The 16,435-nt window shown below is 44.1% G+C and overlaps 1 protein-coding gene and 1 pseudogene across 1 annotated transcript in view; one reads left to right on the top strand and one right to left on the bottom strand.

The window, feature by feature from the left end:
• Positions 1-10,438, top strand: part of Snx18 (sorting nexin 18) — a 28,148-nt gene extending 17,710 nt beyond the window's left edge. Inside the window, exon 2 of the mRNA XM_050152813.1 lies at positions 7,788-10,438. Within this exon, the coding sequence (XP_050008770.1) occupies positions 7,788-8,041 (254 nt within the window). The 3' untranslated portion in view covers positions 8,042-10,438. The remainder of the gene's footprint in view (positions 1-7,787) is intronic.
• On the bottom strand, positions 3,779-7,778 carry LOC126507969 (ras-related protein Rab-2A-like; annotated as a pseudogene).
• Positions 10,439-16,435: the final 5,997 nt, after the last annotated feature.

Genomic DNA, 16,435 nt, shown 5'->3' with positions numbered 1-16,435 from the left:
TCAGTGAGACCTGTTTTAACCCAGGCTTTTTCAGACCCAGGCCAGCTGGCTTTGGTGAGTTCCCGATAGAACATCCCCATTGTCTCAGTGTGTGGGTGCACCCCTCGCGGTCCTGAGTTCCTTGCTCGTGCTCGCTCTCCTTCTGCTCCTGATTTGGACCTTGAGATTTCAGCCCGGTGCTCCAATGTGGGTCTCTGTCTCTGTCTCCTTTCATCGCCTGATGAAGTTTATATATTCAGGAGGATGCCTATATGATTTTCTTTGGGTTCTCCTTCTTATTTAGCTTCTCTAAGAACCTGAATTATAGGCTCAATTGTAGACCCCTTTAAAATGAGCACTTCGCTTGCTCGTGTCTGTCTGCTAGCCCAGTAGAGCCCCCTTAGAAGATGTAACCGGCAGTCCCTTAGCCATTTTATTTATCAGCACGAATTCACTGGATGGAAGCAGTGGCTTTCCTTAGGAAATTTCATGCAGGTTTGGAATGTGCTTTGAGCCATAGCCCCGCCCTCATGTCTCCTGCTCCCGCCCCCCCTCCCCTTTCCTTCCTCCCAAATAGTCCCCTTCTGCTGTCCTGTCTTCTAAAGAACATCTAGGTTGAGATGAGAGAAATGGAGAAATGCGGTACTGTCTGAGTGTTATAGCACATGTAGCGTGACATTTTTCTGCAGCTGACACCATTCTGCAGTTTTCCTGTGTGTACCTGCCGGTGTGTGTGTGTGCATGTGTGTGCAGTGTGTCTCTCCATTAGATCTCTCACTGAATCTGGAGCCAGATTGCTCTACCAACAAGCCCAGAGTTGGCGCCTGAGACCCTCCTGCTTCTGCCCCACTGGGCCAGTGGTGTCTGGAGCATGTTACAAGAGTACTCCCCATATAGCTTTTAGTGGGGACCAGGAATTGGGATCAGTTTTGCATGCTTGCATGGCAAGCACCTCCCTGATTTGAGCCATCTCTGCAGCCACAATTTATACTTCTTTATGACAGAGTAATACTCCATTCTGTACACAGGCTGAGTCCAGAGTTTGGCTGTTGTGATTAACACTGTCGTAATTATGAGATGAAGGTGTCTATTGCATGCTGACTTAAGATTCCTTTGGTCTACACCCAGAAATGCTGTAGGTGAATCATGGTAGTTCTTTTTTAATTTTTTGAGGACCCTGCACACTGATTTCCCACAGTGGCTGCGTTAATCTATGTTCCCACCTACACAGTATAAACGGCTTCCAAACAGCAGGTGCTCTCAGCGTTCGCTTTTCTCTTGCTTCGCTTTTGTTTGTTTGTTTGAAGTTGATGGCACCCATTCTGACCATGGGTAGTCGGACTATGTAGTTAGTTCTGCTTTCCTGATGACTAAGAATTATCTCCTGTGTATCTTGTCCACTAGTACTTCTCTCAGGCCAGTATTTTTGTCTGACCTGTATGTTCCTTTCTTTCTCTTAGGAACTGTCACCCTGATCATGGGCATCATGGGGCTCTTTTATTTAGTAATGCTCTCTTGACCTTAGACCTCGCCCCGTAATTTCTTGTCCCATTCTTTCATCTCCCTGTTTGGTTCCGAAAGCAACATGGTGATAATGCGTTTGCGAGGGGCCAGGTCCCTGCTAAATGAACCACTTAAGAAGCAGAGCTCCTGAAACCTTCGCCCGTCTCCCCATTGATTCTCTGATGGAAATGTGTGGTCCCTTTGTTGTTCTGTTCTGGGCAGTGTTTTTAGCTTCTATTTACTGTCCTCCGGGGTTGCAGAAAATGCTGCAGTGTGGCTGTCATGCTCCACTTGGGCACTGAAGCTGGCTGCATTGTGTGCACCTCTGCACTTGTCCCCAAAGCCCTACAAAGCACGTTGAAAATGTCTGTAGAACAAGCAAGCCTGCGTTGATCTGACTCCGGCCCCGTTTCCCTCTCCAGCTCCTCACTCTCACAAGCTAGGTTTGCCTAGGAATTTTGTAAACACTGCTTGTCGTTTGATCTTCAGCGTGTTAAACACGAAACGTGCGAAGTGTCAGGAGCTGCACAGATAATTTCCGGCTCCAGAGCTGTCAGCTGTGGGAATGAACGATTTGTAACAGCCCAAGTTCTAGCCTGGGTCACACTGCGTACTTACCGCTGAGGTTGTTAGACCTTTGCCTTCGGGGAAAATGTGGTTTTTATTTGCTCTGCTGAGAACTCAGACACTGAGCTCAGTGAGTGGAAGTGGAGCAGAGCAAAGCTTCTGGACCCTCAGAAGTGTGGCGTGGCTTGTTTAAATCTGTCAGTGTTCTGTTCACTCTCAGTCTGAGATAGAAAATTAGCTTTTGTATTAATCTTGTTCCTGGGGTGGGAAACACACCAGCCCCCTGTCTGTTAGAGGTTGTTAAAAAAAAAAATTAATGGCCTTCTGGTGCTAAGAAGAAAAATTTAGTTTTTATGAAAAAGAAACTTTTATGTTGCATCAGAAATGGAAGGCCCCTGAAGTTAGGATTCTGAACTTGGTAGGCGGAACCTGGCTGCTGGTCCTACCCAGAGGCTGTGTGGTTGTCTTTCATTTAGTTTTTTAATTTATTGCTATTGGTTTGTTTTATTTCTCTAGGAGAAATCAAGTTAGCTATATTTCATTTAAAAGAGGTCATTTCACAGGATTCGCTCCACACCATGAGCGACAGGGATGCAGGTTGAGATAGGGTCTTCTTGTGTAGCCCAAGTGGCCTGGAATTTACAATTCTGCTTCAGCCGCCTCCGAGGGGTGACCTCTCCGACTGCACAGCGCGTTCACTGGTCTTTTTGTTTGCACAGTCACAGTGTGCCTTTAATACCTTCATGTACTGTTTGTGTGCTCTTACCTCGGGAAAGGATTGAGCCTTACACAGAAGACACAGTTTTCAAGGACCCACCCACCTCCTGGCCATCTGCCTTGTTGCAGTCTTGATGTGCTAGACCAGCAAACTTGACTCCTGTTAAGTGGGCCACACTGAAAGTCCCGAGTAGAATTGGCTCTTGGCATTTGTCTTCCAAATGCTCTGTCTGGTTCTCTTTAATTTACAATAGTGATTTTTTTTTTTGCCAGAATGTTCCTGTTTACCTGTCAGATAAACTCATACAATTCTAAAGTAGCTATGTGTTAATATTTTGGATTGGAGTTAGCAATTTATAACAGACACTGCTCTTTCATTTCCCGGCCACCCAGACCCAAATAACTACACAAAAACTATATTAATTACAACAGTGTTTGGCAAATGGCTCAGGCATATTCCTAGCTCACTCTTATATCTTAAATTAACTCATTTCTATTAATCTGTGTATCCACCACAAGGCTGTGGCTTACTGGTAGATTCTGGATCTTTCTGGAGACTGCGTGACCCCACCTTCTTTCTCCCTGCATTCAGTTTAGTTTTTCCACTTACCTATATTCTGCCCTGCTGTAGGCCAAAGCAGCTTCTTTATTAACCAATGCTAATAAAACATATTCATAACATACAGAGGGAAATTCCACAATATTTCCTCTTTTCTGTCTAAATAAAAAGGAAGGTTTTAACCTTAACATAAAATTACATATAACAAAACAAGTATCAAGCAAGAATTACAGTTACAATGTTTCTTTGTGAGTCTAAAACTTCATATCTAATTTATTTTTTATCATAACTAAGGAAAACTATAACTGTCTGTCTTTAACTTCATAAAAGACCCCAGAAAGATATATTGCCTAAATAAATAAGAAGTACATCATAACCAACTTCCAAAGCTCTAGAGTTTACAGAGACATCTCACTGCCTGGACTGTCAATCATAGTTCTGTACCTTGGGGCATCCATCTTCAGCCTAAAGGCCCATAGTATCTGGCAGACTTTCCCACGAAGCAGGAAATTTGCTTATATCGTTAGTTTGTCAGTTACTTTTTTCTGTGTCCTGCGGAATGTCTGGCAGACTCTTGCAGGAAGCAGGGACCCTTAAGGACTGTCTTATCTCCTTTAGACAAGTTCAGTGGTCACTTTTCTGTGGGTCTTACATGTCCAGTTTATACAGCTGACCATCAAGCAGTCCAGGCAAAAGCAGTTTCTTGCCCAGATGGCTAGCCTTGTCACATTGAAGGTAAATTCCATAGCGAGTTTCTTCAGTGCCCATGAACCTCTCTGAAGTAATTGGCGCTGCCAGAAGCAGACATGTCTCACTGTTAAGAAAAGTTCTTAAAACATTTTAAATGCCATATTCTGTAGGTCTTTGAAGGGTTGAAGATTATCTATCTAGCTGAAATATATCTCTATATCTAGAAAGCCTAACATAATTAAAAATTTGATTATTATAGATGACTATTAATCTGTATTTCTTAACTACACATTGCATTTTTAGATGAACTGCACAAACAGGGTGCCTTAAACAAGAGCAGAAATACATATACAAAGTATAATAAAATTGACCTTAACTTTGTATCAATAGTCCAAGATCCATATCAATACAGAGTATTCATCTCTATATCATATCCCCCTTTACTTTTTAGAATTACATAGCATTTTATTTTGCACTGCTGTAGCAATCTCATTCTAGGCCAAGGGAGAAGAAGAAAGGATAAAACCACCACAGCGAGTAAATGACTAAAGCTTCTCTCCTTTACCAGGATTTTCTGTCTGGTAGATTTATTTTCATCACATCCCCTCAGAACAGACAGTAAGCTTACCATAGTTGAAAGATTATAGATAGGTTGCCACTGAAAGAAAAATTTCACATAGTCACTGTCCATCAAGGCTGACAAACTGTTTGTCCTGCATGAAATATATCCTTAGAAATCGAGTGAGTGGAAGGGAACATGATGTGTCTAAGGGAAGTTAAAGGGCAAGGCATGCCCTATCGGTGGGCTCACTCTTGGAGTCACTTAGTGTTGGGATTTCCACTTCTGCCTTCCCCACCCATCACAACCGTGTTTGTACCCAACAGCACTCATTAAGGCAAACAAATCTTCCCGTGAAGCGGTCTCAAGAAATTTTGGACAAATAGCAAGCTTTTGGCATTAAAACAGGTTAGCACACACACAGCCTTTAGTAATACACATAAGCTTATTCTTCTTGGACTAGTGACAAGAAAACATGAACGTGCTCATTAGCGATGTCAAAAAGTTTGCAAGTCAGTATCCAAGCAATTCCTAGCAATGCTTCTGTAGCTTCAAGCTCTGAATAGTGCAGGGTTTATGCAAATGCATTAGACTTCAAGCTTGGCAAATCACACCCAAGCAGGTTATTAAACTATACATACAGAAAGCAAATGAAAAATACAGAATTCAAAGAGTCCTTCTGACTTTCTTTATTTTCTTGAAAATTGACAGGCCTTCTGAGGACAGTCCTATCGTATTAAACATTAGGTAACCACAGGTGTGGAAACCTAATTACACAAAATGGTTAAAATACTCTCAATGGCTTTGTAGTATTCAATACAGTTGAGCTCGTAGTTAAGGACACAAGGCAACATTTAACAAAAATAATCATATCAATTGACCTAGAAATCAAATGCAAATAGGTGTAAATACAGTCTCCAAAATCTGTCTTGTAAAATTAACATTGATCATTTATTCAAAGTTATATAAGAATCTTAAGGATTAAAGTCCCTGTGACATAAAACCATTTCAGATAGTTCCATGTCTCAGCTGGGCGTGCGGAAAGAGGGGCACAGAGTGCGTGGCTCTACTGGGCAGCTAGCCGGTAATAATGACTGAACAGCAGCCCCCCTCCCCACCTGCTCTCCCCCTCAGGTGCCTGTGTTCATTTCATTGGTAGCAGCATGCTGAGGGCCAATATTAATGCCATTTGCCTCATTATTAATGTCAAAGACCCCTTCTTGAATTTTTTCATAAATTTCTCTTACTGTGTTAATAAATGCCTCCTCCACATTGGGAGAAGTCTTGGAAGAAGTTTCCCTGAAGATAAGTCCATGTTCTAGTGCAAGAGCTTCACATTTTTCTTCTTTCTCGTCTCTCCTTGAGTCTAAGTCACTTTTATTTGCAATAAGCATGATAACCATATTGGAATTGGAATGCTGATGGGCGTCTTCTAACCAGGTTGTCAAGTGGTTGAACCTCTCTCATTGTGATATCTTACACTAGTAAAATCCCCGCTGCACCTCTGTAATATGACCTGTGGTAGAGCGAAAGGTCCTGCCCTGCTGTATCCCAGATCTGGAGTTTTGTCTGTGTCCTGTCAAGTATTATCATTCAAGCACCAAACTCAACACCAATTGTGAGGTCATGCACTGGCTGAAACCTTGTCTGTAGACTGTAGCAAGAAGTACGATTTACCAACACCTGTGCTGCTGATGACGGTGTAGATGAAGAGATAGTGTACGCCATGGCCGCGGCCCGCTCCGTGCCAGGCTCACAGCTCCTCCTCCCGCTGTGCACCTCCCCCATGCCCTCACCCCTGCCACTCGACCACCAACCCAGGCCTCGCCCACCGTCAAAGCCAGCAGAAACTCTGCTTTCAAAAATTTTACTTCTCCCCAAACCTATTTTTGTCTCTACGGTCCCTCGGAATACATGTCTATAGAAATTAAATTTTTTTCCATTTTGAATGTTTAAGTTTTCCACAGTGAACAATACATTTTCCAACAGTAATCTCTGAAGTCACTGGGAAGAAGATGGGCCCCACAGTGTTTCCACCTGGTTCATATGATATCATTATGCTGATAGCACCACTCTAAGGTTGGTTTTTGGGCTACAAAGTGCTCAAGATGTTTCCAACTTGGTTAGCTGAGATGGTGCACCTTTTACATTCTGGCCAAAAAACCCTACCGACTACTCAGAGACCATCTGCAATTTTACCAGACAGTAATCTGGAAATTTAGCCATCATTTTAGTTTTTACAGGATGCCGTAGAAATAACATCTCCCCCGTGACAGCTGGAAGTAATTCTAAAAAACAATGTCCCCTCTCCCAACAACATTTGTCCTCAGGGTTAGGGACAATTATCATGTGTCCAGGCCATGCGAGCATTGGTATCGCTTAACCCTCAGGACCAATGGACGCCTTCATTCCTACTGTGTGGCATGTGGTTCTCGGGGACCCTTGTGTGGCTCCTGCCAGAATGACTGATCCCATGGCTCCCACCATACAGCACCCTGGAGAACTTGCTAGATAAAAGGCTCTGGTACTTTTGAAGACCTTCTGAAGCAGTCCTCAGAGTAAACACATTCTAATCCTTGGGGATGCTGGTGTCCCGTGTAGGGTCTCCCACAAGCAGGTGCTGTCAGACCAGGCATGCATGCATGCATCATGGGCTTAGATACCCTGACAGCCTCACTGTACACTGGTGGCACTACCCAGCCCCTCTCCCACTGTGGCTTGATTTCCAGAACCAACTTGACTTGGTCCTGACATTCTTCAGGGACTGGTTCTGACTTTACACAACAACTTTTTTAGTGAGATTTTCTCAGGAAATGGGATTTCATCCTTTCTGGGGTATTGTTCAGCAAATAATTCTCTCAATATGCATGAGTATAATAGTCTCCTACACTGTAAACATGAAAACTGCAGGTTTGGGGTTTATCTTTGGAAGGACAATTTGTCATAACTTTTTGTCGAGTTTGGCATCTCAAATACTCCAGAGGCTTGATCCGTATGGAAGACATTGGTTGAGTCAGTGGAGTTGGAGCCGTGGTATAGCTTTCAGAAATCAGACTATTTTTTAAGTTGGTAGTTAGAGTCACCATTTTGAATTCGAAGGTCATTGAAATAGTTTAGACAAGTACCAACAGTACCTAAGTCCCTGAGTGATACTTAGCTCTGCCATTGGGCTGGGCATATACCTATTTTAATTATTGCTCTCTTTGACCGCAGGAGCTCTTACCAAAGTAAAGGAGAGTAGGCGACACGTGGAAGAAGGGAAGATGGAGGTCCAGAAAGCTGACGGCATCCAAGATCGCTGTAACACTATTTCTTTCGCCACGTTGGCCGAGATCCATCACTTCCACCAAATTCGCGTGAGAGACTTCAAATCACAGATGCAGCATTTTTTACAGCAACAAATAATATTTTTCCAAAAAGTGACCCAGAAGTTGGAAGAAGCTCTTCACAAATACGACAGCGTCTAATGGCTGGACATGGGGCTGTGCACTTGTTTTCAGTCCAAGGATAGTTTCTACAGCCTAGTAAAAACTGCACTCAAAGATCTATTGCCAACTAGAGGTGGTGGTACAAGGATGGTTTTGTGTTCACCTGAAACCCGGCTGGATAGCTAATTATGTAGGAAAGAAACAGTTAATATGGTTATGTAGCAGAAGCAGTACCACACTTTGTAACTAAATTATACTATGTATGCCTACACTACCATTGTAACTTTTGGATAATGATTATACTATTTGCCTTATTGCTTTTTGAAGTATGGGTATATTAGTGTATACTTTGTAGACCTCAGAACCCATGAAGAGTCTCAAAGAAGCTGGCTGGATAAAAGCCTGCTTGTGGATGCCTTTTTATTCTCATAGATCGAGATGACCTACATTCAACCTATTCTCTGTTTACAAACTCCAACTAGAGCAGCTACGCGACTTTGTGCCTTTAGACTGGTTGTTTTCATTTCTGTCCCACCCCTGTCCACGCCCCCACTTTTCTGATGGGAAGAGTGAAAGGCGGGTACATTGGTGACAAACTGATGAACCTCATGTTTCTTGGGGCGGGTGGGAGAATCAGTGGCCATCAGCGCCCAGACAGTTAAGATGCTGGCGGTTACAGAGGAGTGAGATGGGATGTTGTCTTTGGATGGGGAAAAGGCCGTTGGAGGATGGCCTTGTGACGCAAGGGTCCTGCAGACCGGGCGTGAGGATTTCAGCAAATGCGCTTAGTGCGTGGAGAAGGAGGAGTCCAACCAGTTGGGGGACAGTATAGAAAGAGCGAGTGGGAGATAGCATACTCGCTCTTAGTTCTTGGGAGGCTTCCTTCTGTCTTCTTCTGTTCTTAGCTTGAAATTTTCTTTCAATGTTCAGCTTTTTGTTCTGTTTCTAAACGGATCTACACTGTTAACTGAATGAGACGCCACTGTGATTCACTCGTTTACTTAATCAGAAAATTTCAGGGATGTCTGTAAATTTCAGTGTTCTGCACAGTGAGAACTGTTGGTTGACTTAAGGAGGGACCAGAAACAATTTCTACTATTCCAGTGCTGAAGAAAAAACAATACTGATTTATACTGTGTTTTTAAAAACTGAATATTGATAAAGCCCCCCCAGAACATTTAACCTTAAAAATTACTTTGAGTATAGTCTTTTATTATTATAAGGGAACTACAAATGACTTATAAATACCAAAAACAAAAACAACAACAAAAGGTTTCAAAAGCAGCTTCTTTTAAAAAGCACAAAAAGATTCTGGCTTGAAATGCCCAAATCTCCATGTTCTTTGTGGTTGTTGAGTTAAGTGATGTTCTTGAGTGTGCAGATGTCAAAGCTGTCCCTGAAGGTTGAGGTGCCTGCATCTGCTGTCCTGTGAACTACACTTCCGCCACCCCAGAAACCCTGGTACTGAAATGGTGACATGGGAGGCCAGAGGCCAGTCTCAAAGGGAATGAGCCAGAGTTACATGAAAGTGTCAGCTCACAGAAAGGCCCAAAAGAAAAGGCTCCTGGGATAGTTACTCAACAGCGCACTTACGCTCCTCGAAGTAGTCATATGGGTTGGATTTTTAAGAACAGATTATGATAATTTTGATCTCTGGTCAAATTCTTATACTTCAGAACTTAGAGCCAGACTTGGCATCATGTCGCGTTGTTCACGTTGTCTTTACTACAGACACGTAGGACTGTTGCCAGAAGCTGTGCTCCCTTAAAAAGTGACTTCCTAGTGTTGATTGCCAAGTCCAGTTAGATAAAGAAAGCCCATATATATTTAAAAATTAATTTTATTGCAGAAATTTGGAGGTTATAACGGTAGCGTTTAATTTAAGTCTGCATTGGTATTGAACAAGCAAGCTCTGCTTTTCAGTTGGTTTGAAGGTCACATTTATTTGCCTTTTTGTTTTGACGGTGATTTGATTTTTTTTTTTTTGAGTAAAATTACTAAACTTGTGCAATAATAACAAGAAAATTACCTGAGGTGTCTTGTATGATTGTGCTTTAGCCAGGGTGGACATAACTTAAATTATAAAAACTGAAGATTAAAGTACAAAGAAATATAAGTTCATGCTGCCTCCTTCTAAGAGAACCTTTGTCCTTCCTAACCACATAGCATAATGCCACTGATTCACGGGCCTTTCAGTGAATTCTGTGGGTTAAAGCAGCAGAGTTCCTAGCGTCCATTTTTGTCCAAGATCCTTATTCTCTTAACGTTCTTGGTCCTATTGAAACATTTCAGTATCTAAAAATACTGCGATGTTTATACCCAAGAGAAAAGCCATTGTGTGTATGCTGGTCACCATGACCAGTGTGGTACCATTTTTTTCGTCGTTGTTTTGTTTTGATGTTTTTGTTTTTTTAAATAAACTATCATGCCCTTCGAGCCATCATTTGTCTTTATTTCTAGAATTTGAAATTCTGACACGCAGTTGTGCCTAACACAGGGGTGTGCACCCTTGAGCTTGGTTTTGCTATTTTAATCACAAGCAGTGAGTTGTTTATGGGCTGTAGCCATGGTGCAGCGAGACTGGTTGTACAACCATGCATAGTTTTCTAGGCGGTTGTATCTGAAGGCACAGTTCACACCCAGAATGGGGAAGCACATTTGAAAGTGAAACACAAATCAAATCACATTGACTAGAACAGTGTAGTGGTTAGAATTTCCCAGGCGTCCCTGGTACTATTATGGTCTTGAATTTATTCCTGACAATACAACAGACTCTCAAATGCTGGTTTTTCATGGTGTTACATTTTGTTAATATGTCTTACATAACTACGGACCTGAAAACTGTTTCAGCTTGTCAAATCAGACATATAAACATCTTTCCATGTCCATCTCTACTGAGTTCCTTGCTAGGCATTCCCACCCCCTTGGGTTTTAATTTTCTCAGAATCAGACATCTTATCTGAGCCTTTAATGCCTGCCATAGGCGTTATCCACTTCCCTCATTTCCAACTTTGTGTTTGGTTAACCGAGTAAATCAGCCCGGGTATTTATTGTAGATGAGAAATGGTGGATATTGTTTGCTTTAGAATGCTATGAGTAAGTAGCATGGATCAGATGTGTTTATCTTTCAAAAGATAAAGCAGGTTGCTTCATTCTCAATTTTATCAGGATGTGTTTTCTCCATTCATTAAGGAAGTGTTCCCTAACACGAGACACAGAGAAGCTGGAACGTGCTCTCCATCCTCAGCGTTCAACTGTACTTGCCACTTGGATTGTCCATGGAACTTTTAATTGGATTAACTTCAAGCCGTTCACTTTTCAGGTGGTCTCACTGAGTATTGTCAGCAAACTGAGGTCTTTGACATGATAGTTAACGTGGCTCCAGCACCAAATGTACAGATGTGGAAGTAAAACCCTTACAAACTGTCTCCACTAGTTACCGGAAAGCGGCAAACTCAGACCTGCCCACGTCAAACGACTGTGTGCCAAGACCTGGCCGGTCCCAGTCCTTGAAGATTACATTCACTCCTTCGGGATGTGGAATCTGCACATTAAACCCGCCTCCCCTCATCACCCCAGCCTTCCCAGCCTCCCCAGGCCTTGCAAGGGAAGGGAGGAAATGGCTGGCCCCTCTGACCATGAGCTGCAGCTGCATCTGATGGTCCTCGCAGCAAACCTCCAAGGAAGATTCCATCCGTCCCCCCCCCTCTCTCTGTGTGTGTGTGTGTGTGTGTGTTTGTGTTGAAACCCCAGTGAGGCCTTTCCTGAGATCACACAAATGGATGCTGCTAACTGGCACTTATCCTGGGATCTGGCTCAAGCCATTACTTTTAAGTGGTTTCAGTTGGTGACGTTCCTCTGCTTTTTAACCTTCTCTAAACCTTCCAAGCTCCCCAACGCTGGGTGGATAAAAATCCTAGCATTCTTTGGCCATGACATAAAAATGCAGAAGAAACATCTAGAGTCTGCCTTGTTCCTTTTCTCCTAGGGAGGATGACAATCACTCCTTACTGGTAAAGTATTAATGTCACGTATCTAGAACAAGACTGTCCCTGCGAAGTTACCCTTAAGAGGGCTCGAGCCACTTGAGAGAGGACGTTATATTGCCTTGTCACTAGTCCACTCGGAACTGGTCTCTGAGGTTGAAGTGGTCACATTTTCCCTGTGCCTCGCATTTTCGTTCACGCCAGGAAATGACTCTCAGGCTCTCATAGTTGCTGGGTTGGCAGGCGTCTGTGCAAGCTGAGCCAGCACATCAGAAGGATGACACTTTGGAGCCAGAGGCCTGGGTCAGTTCCTAGGTTCCTCGTACCCCATATGACCTCAGACAGCTGGCTAAGCCATCCCTGCCTCGAGTTGTTCTGTAGGCCTCCAAATTTACGACATTGGGGGCCTGTTGGTTAAGACTGCCACGGAGAGCCTTTAGCCATTTTACAGTTGTCCTCTAGCAGACATGGGAAGTGACCATTGATTCTAGAAGTAGGTGATGGATATCACATGACCTTGAGCTAGGAGGTGTTCCTAACCCGCACCCGACAGGTCCTGTGTGCCCAGGAGAGCTGTAAATGTGTCTCAGAACAAAATTGTAAACTTACTCGAGACACTATGAGATATTTTTGCAACTTTCTTGGACAGTTCTTGAACTTGAGTCTCATGGATGACAACCCTGTGTTGCAATGTCTGAATCCTGCAAACCTGATTTCAGCCACTCTCACAGCCACTGAGCCGATGGAGGGGTTGGGAGTCCTGCTCATCCTTCATCCCTTTGGTACAGGTCCCTGGCTTTCTAAGAACCGAGTGCCAGTGTTCTGAGGAAGTTGTCCCATAGCTCTAGGCTGGAAGGAAGAGCGGGAGGCAGCTCAGACTTTCTGTTTTGGTTTGCCAAATTAGTAGTGGTCCCCTGGAGTTGCTTTTCTCCGTCTTCACAGTATGAACTTGAGACCCAAAGGAACAACCCGCTCAGTGTCAGTACCTGACTGACCTCATCAAACGCATAGGCATTTGGATGGTCAGTGCCTTTTCTCTGGGTAGTCAAGTTCTTGATGCTTGGGTGTCACTTTGAAAGCAACACACCCTTGCATTCAGTGTTAGTGTAGATTAATTAGGTTAGATCAAATAATGTACTTGCTTTACTTTTGTCCAACCCGACTCTTTTAGGAAATTATTTTTTACTTAAAATAGTTACCTTGGGAACTAAATCTTTTTTAATAAAAAGTATAGTCAAGGATTTAGCAAATCAGGCTCAACCTAAAACTAACATTGACTCTGCTTGCTACAGAATATTTTAAACCATTTTTTCTATCACCTAGCCCATCTGTGAATTTTATTTCAAGCCATTGGGGTGACTAGGTGCTAGCATGTGCTGTCTAAGGCTGTGTGGTCTCCATACATGTGTTTGGATAAATCACGAGGCTTTTAGAAAAGTACAACCTGGGATTCCAGAGCAAGGGGCTTGTTGAAATGTTGATAGCTGTTAGTCTAGAATGCTCGGAAAGTTTGACCTTTTCAGACGCGTACGTTGACATGATCTCCTGATGTACTTCCACAGTAGCTAAAGTACCAAAACCTATGAAGGTGTCAGTCATTTTAAAAAGAGGATGATGGTGGATGTCTGTAATCAAGAGGCAGAGAGGCCTGAGGGATTGCTAAATTCTAAGCTAGCCTGATCTACAGAGCACCAGGCCATCTGGGGCTACATAAGGAAATCCTGTATCAAATAAATATGGGACCTATATGCCAGTATAGAATTTCCTAAGAAAATTAAATGAAATAAGAGACAAACAGTATATTCCACTTGCTGCTCCAGCAAGTGAAACAAGTGCTTATATCTGTGTAGATTATTTCATAAATGTCCCCACATTGGTAACAAGGTTACGTTGTTTGCTTCTGGGGCCAAGGACGTGGGACAAAGACGGGAGACTGTTCATTGTATGCTTTGTTGAATCTTTTATGTTTGAATGATCGACTGGTATTTCAAAATAGATGGACGAAAGATTTGAAGTCAACAGAGGGACTAGCAAAATTTAAGAGCGATGTCAAAGAGGTGGGTAGAGCTACAGCCCAGTGGCAATGCCTTTGAGACCAAGAAGCTAATCTCTTTGCTGTGTTAGCTCTTGTTGAGACCCAACCACATTTGAAGTAACTGAAGACAGCAGTGATCAAGCCATGGGCTCTTGCTTACTATTAGCAATCCACTTGGCTTTCTAAGCGGATTCCCTCCTGGCTCCTGTCCTGTGAATCCTTTTGTGATGTTACTTTCAGTGCCTGGCCCCTTCTCTGCACTACCACTTCGTCATAGGATGGCGTTTAGCCAGTGGTTACCTGTGGATCCAGGGATAATACTTTTTCTTACCACCTCTGTGTGGCGTGTCTGCTAGGGGCATGATTCTCCTGCCTGCCATCCCATCCACGTTTTATCTATAGGACTTTTCCTTCTAACAATTTGGTGATCAAGGAAACTGGGGGCTTACTGTCACCCCTAGAAAATAACAGTTCTAGAAAGAGGCAGAGCTGGGATTTGAACACGGGCCACCTGATTCCGTAGCTCATCAAGCAGTCTAAATCATTTGTCTTCTCACCTGAAAGCACCAGGTTGAGCCAATGCAACGACAGGGAAGTCGTGTTCTTGTCTTAGAGACAAGTTTCTTTTCTGCCCCTGTCTTGTTCTTGCCTAAGATCCCAGGTGCACAGGAGCCAGTAAATGCAGGCACAGGCAGCCTTGCTCACAGAAAACCCAAGTGACTCCCCAGGTTGGTGAGTGATACTCAAAGCACTTTAGGGGACCAATGAAGTGGAGATGTTTGAGCCCTGTGCACCAGCATTGCTAGCACACACAGTTGCCTTCCTGTGAGGACCATCTTTCACAAAGACAGACCTCTGTTCGCCTTCCAGGAGAATGGTGGGCCGGCTGGCCACAGAGGCGCTTTGTTCTGCCGGGCTGCTGTGCGCCAGCCTGCTGATGCAGATTTGTGACCCTGCAGAGTGACAGATCTCTTACACATCACACCCTTTTAAGCCATTCATGAATGGCTGCTGGGTTTTCACTGTCAAATCCTTGTCTGCTCAGTTGCTGCTGTGTAGAGCCAGGGAGAGGCTTTAGGAATCAGGAGGGAAGCTAAGCCTCTGAGAGGGGGCCCAGGGGAACAGCATCACCAGAGCTGCTGGAGTGGTGGGAGGCAGTCAATTGTCACATTGCTTGTCTTACTTAATAAAGGAACTTAATATAAAAGACATCAGACCAATACGCTCTCTGCCGTAGACAAGCTCTGGGAAAACCATCATTTCATCAAGGACATTACCCCAGTGGACCATTGGCTCAGATGCTCACCAAGGCATCTATCTACACAGTGGAGAGATCCTGGATATGGGTCGATGAAAGTGCTTCATTCATTCAACGTAGTGACTGCCTGCTGTGTTCCAGGCTCTGTCCCAGGCATCAGGAACGCAGCAGTGAGAGAAACTGACCAGACCGTACATCCTAGTGCATGGAGAGTGAGGATAAATTTGTTAGTGAAACTGGTGGTGGTATTTAGAAGAGGACCCGTGCTACAGGGAAAACAGGACGTGAAAAGAGAGAGGATGGGTAGTGAGGGATGGTTTTGTGATGACCTGGTCAGGACAGGACTCACACCCTCAGAGAAAGAGGTGAAAGAGCCACGAGGATAACCAGAGGCAGGATGTTGCCTTCCACATACAGCGTGTGGGTCCTGGGCAGGAGCACAGCTAGCGTGATTGAAGGATGGCGGGACATGGGAGTCTGTGTGGCTTTGTGAGGGAGGGCGGGTGAGGTGGGGTAGTCTTGCAGGGTTGAGTGGAAGACTAGCCTAGGGGCGAGTGAGGAAAGAGCAGAGAGGGCAGGTAGCTGTCAAGAGGATCCATATGCCCTTCTCCTAAATAAGATGGGGAGCCCCGAAGGGTTCACTAGGAAAGCTTAGGATTTGCTTTGTGTGACAGGAACAATGGCCACCGAGCCTGTGAAGGACGGCAGGAGGGGAGGAGACCCGGCAGAAAGCTTTGTGACCCTCCAAATGTGGGGGTGGCCCAGACCAAGAGTGTAGGAGGGGAAGCGGAGGGCAGCTGGGCTGAGTTCCTAAGCCGGTGTACCATGTCACCAGTTTCTTGGCAAGCTAGGGCATGCTTCCTGTCTCTTCTGAGGTATCACTGGTGCCTACCAGCCTGTGTTGATTCTTTTGTAATTTTTTGACTGCCTTGCCCAGTGAGTGATTTAGTCCCCTAGATAGGATTTCTTGGGCACCACTTTTATAAGTCAGCTCTCAGAGGGTGATCTTATTTATAAGTTCTCGGACCCCCTCACCATTGTCTCCAAGTACCCTGACCCAGAAAACTGCCTCTCAGGTTTCCCGGTGCCGTATTTATTTTCAGTTTTCATTTGAGTTTCTTGAGAACCTTGCCTCTGGGTGCAATTGAGTCTGC

Source organism: Alexandromys fortis, unplaced genomic scaffold, assembly GCF_014885135.2.
Source record: "Alexandromys fortis isolate MF-2015 unplaced genomic scaffold, M_Fortis_MF-2015_v1.1 scaffold_73, whole genome shotgun sequence".
NCBI lineage: Eukaryota > Metazoa > Chordata > Mammalia > Rodentia > Cricetidae > Alexandromys > Alexandromys fortis.
This window is presented reverse-complemented; position numbering and strand designations above follow the sequence as displayed.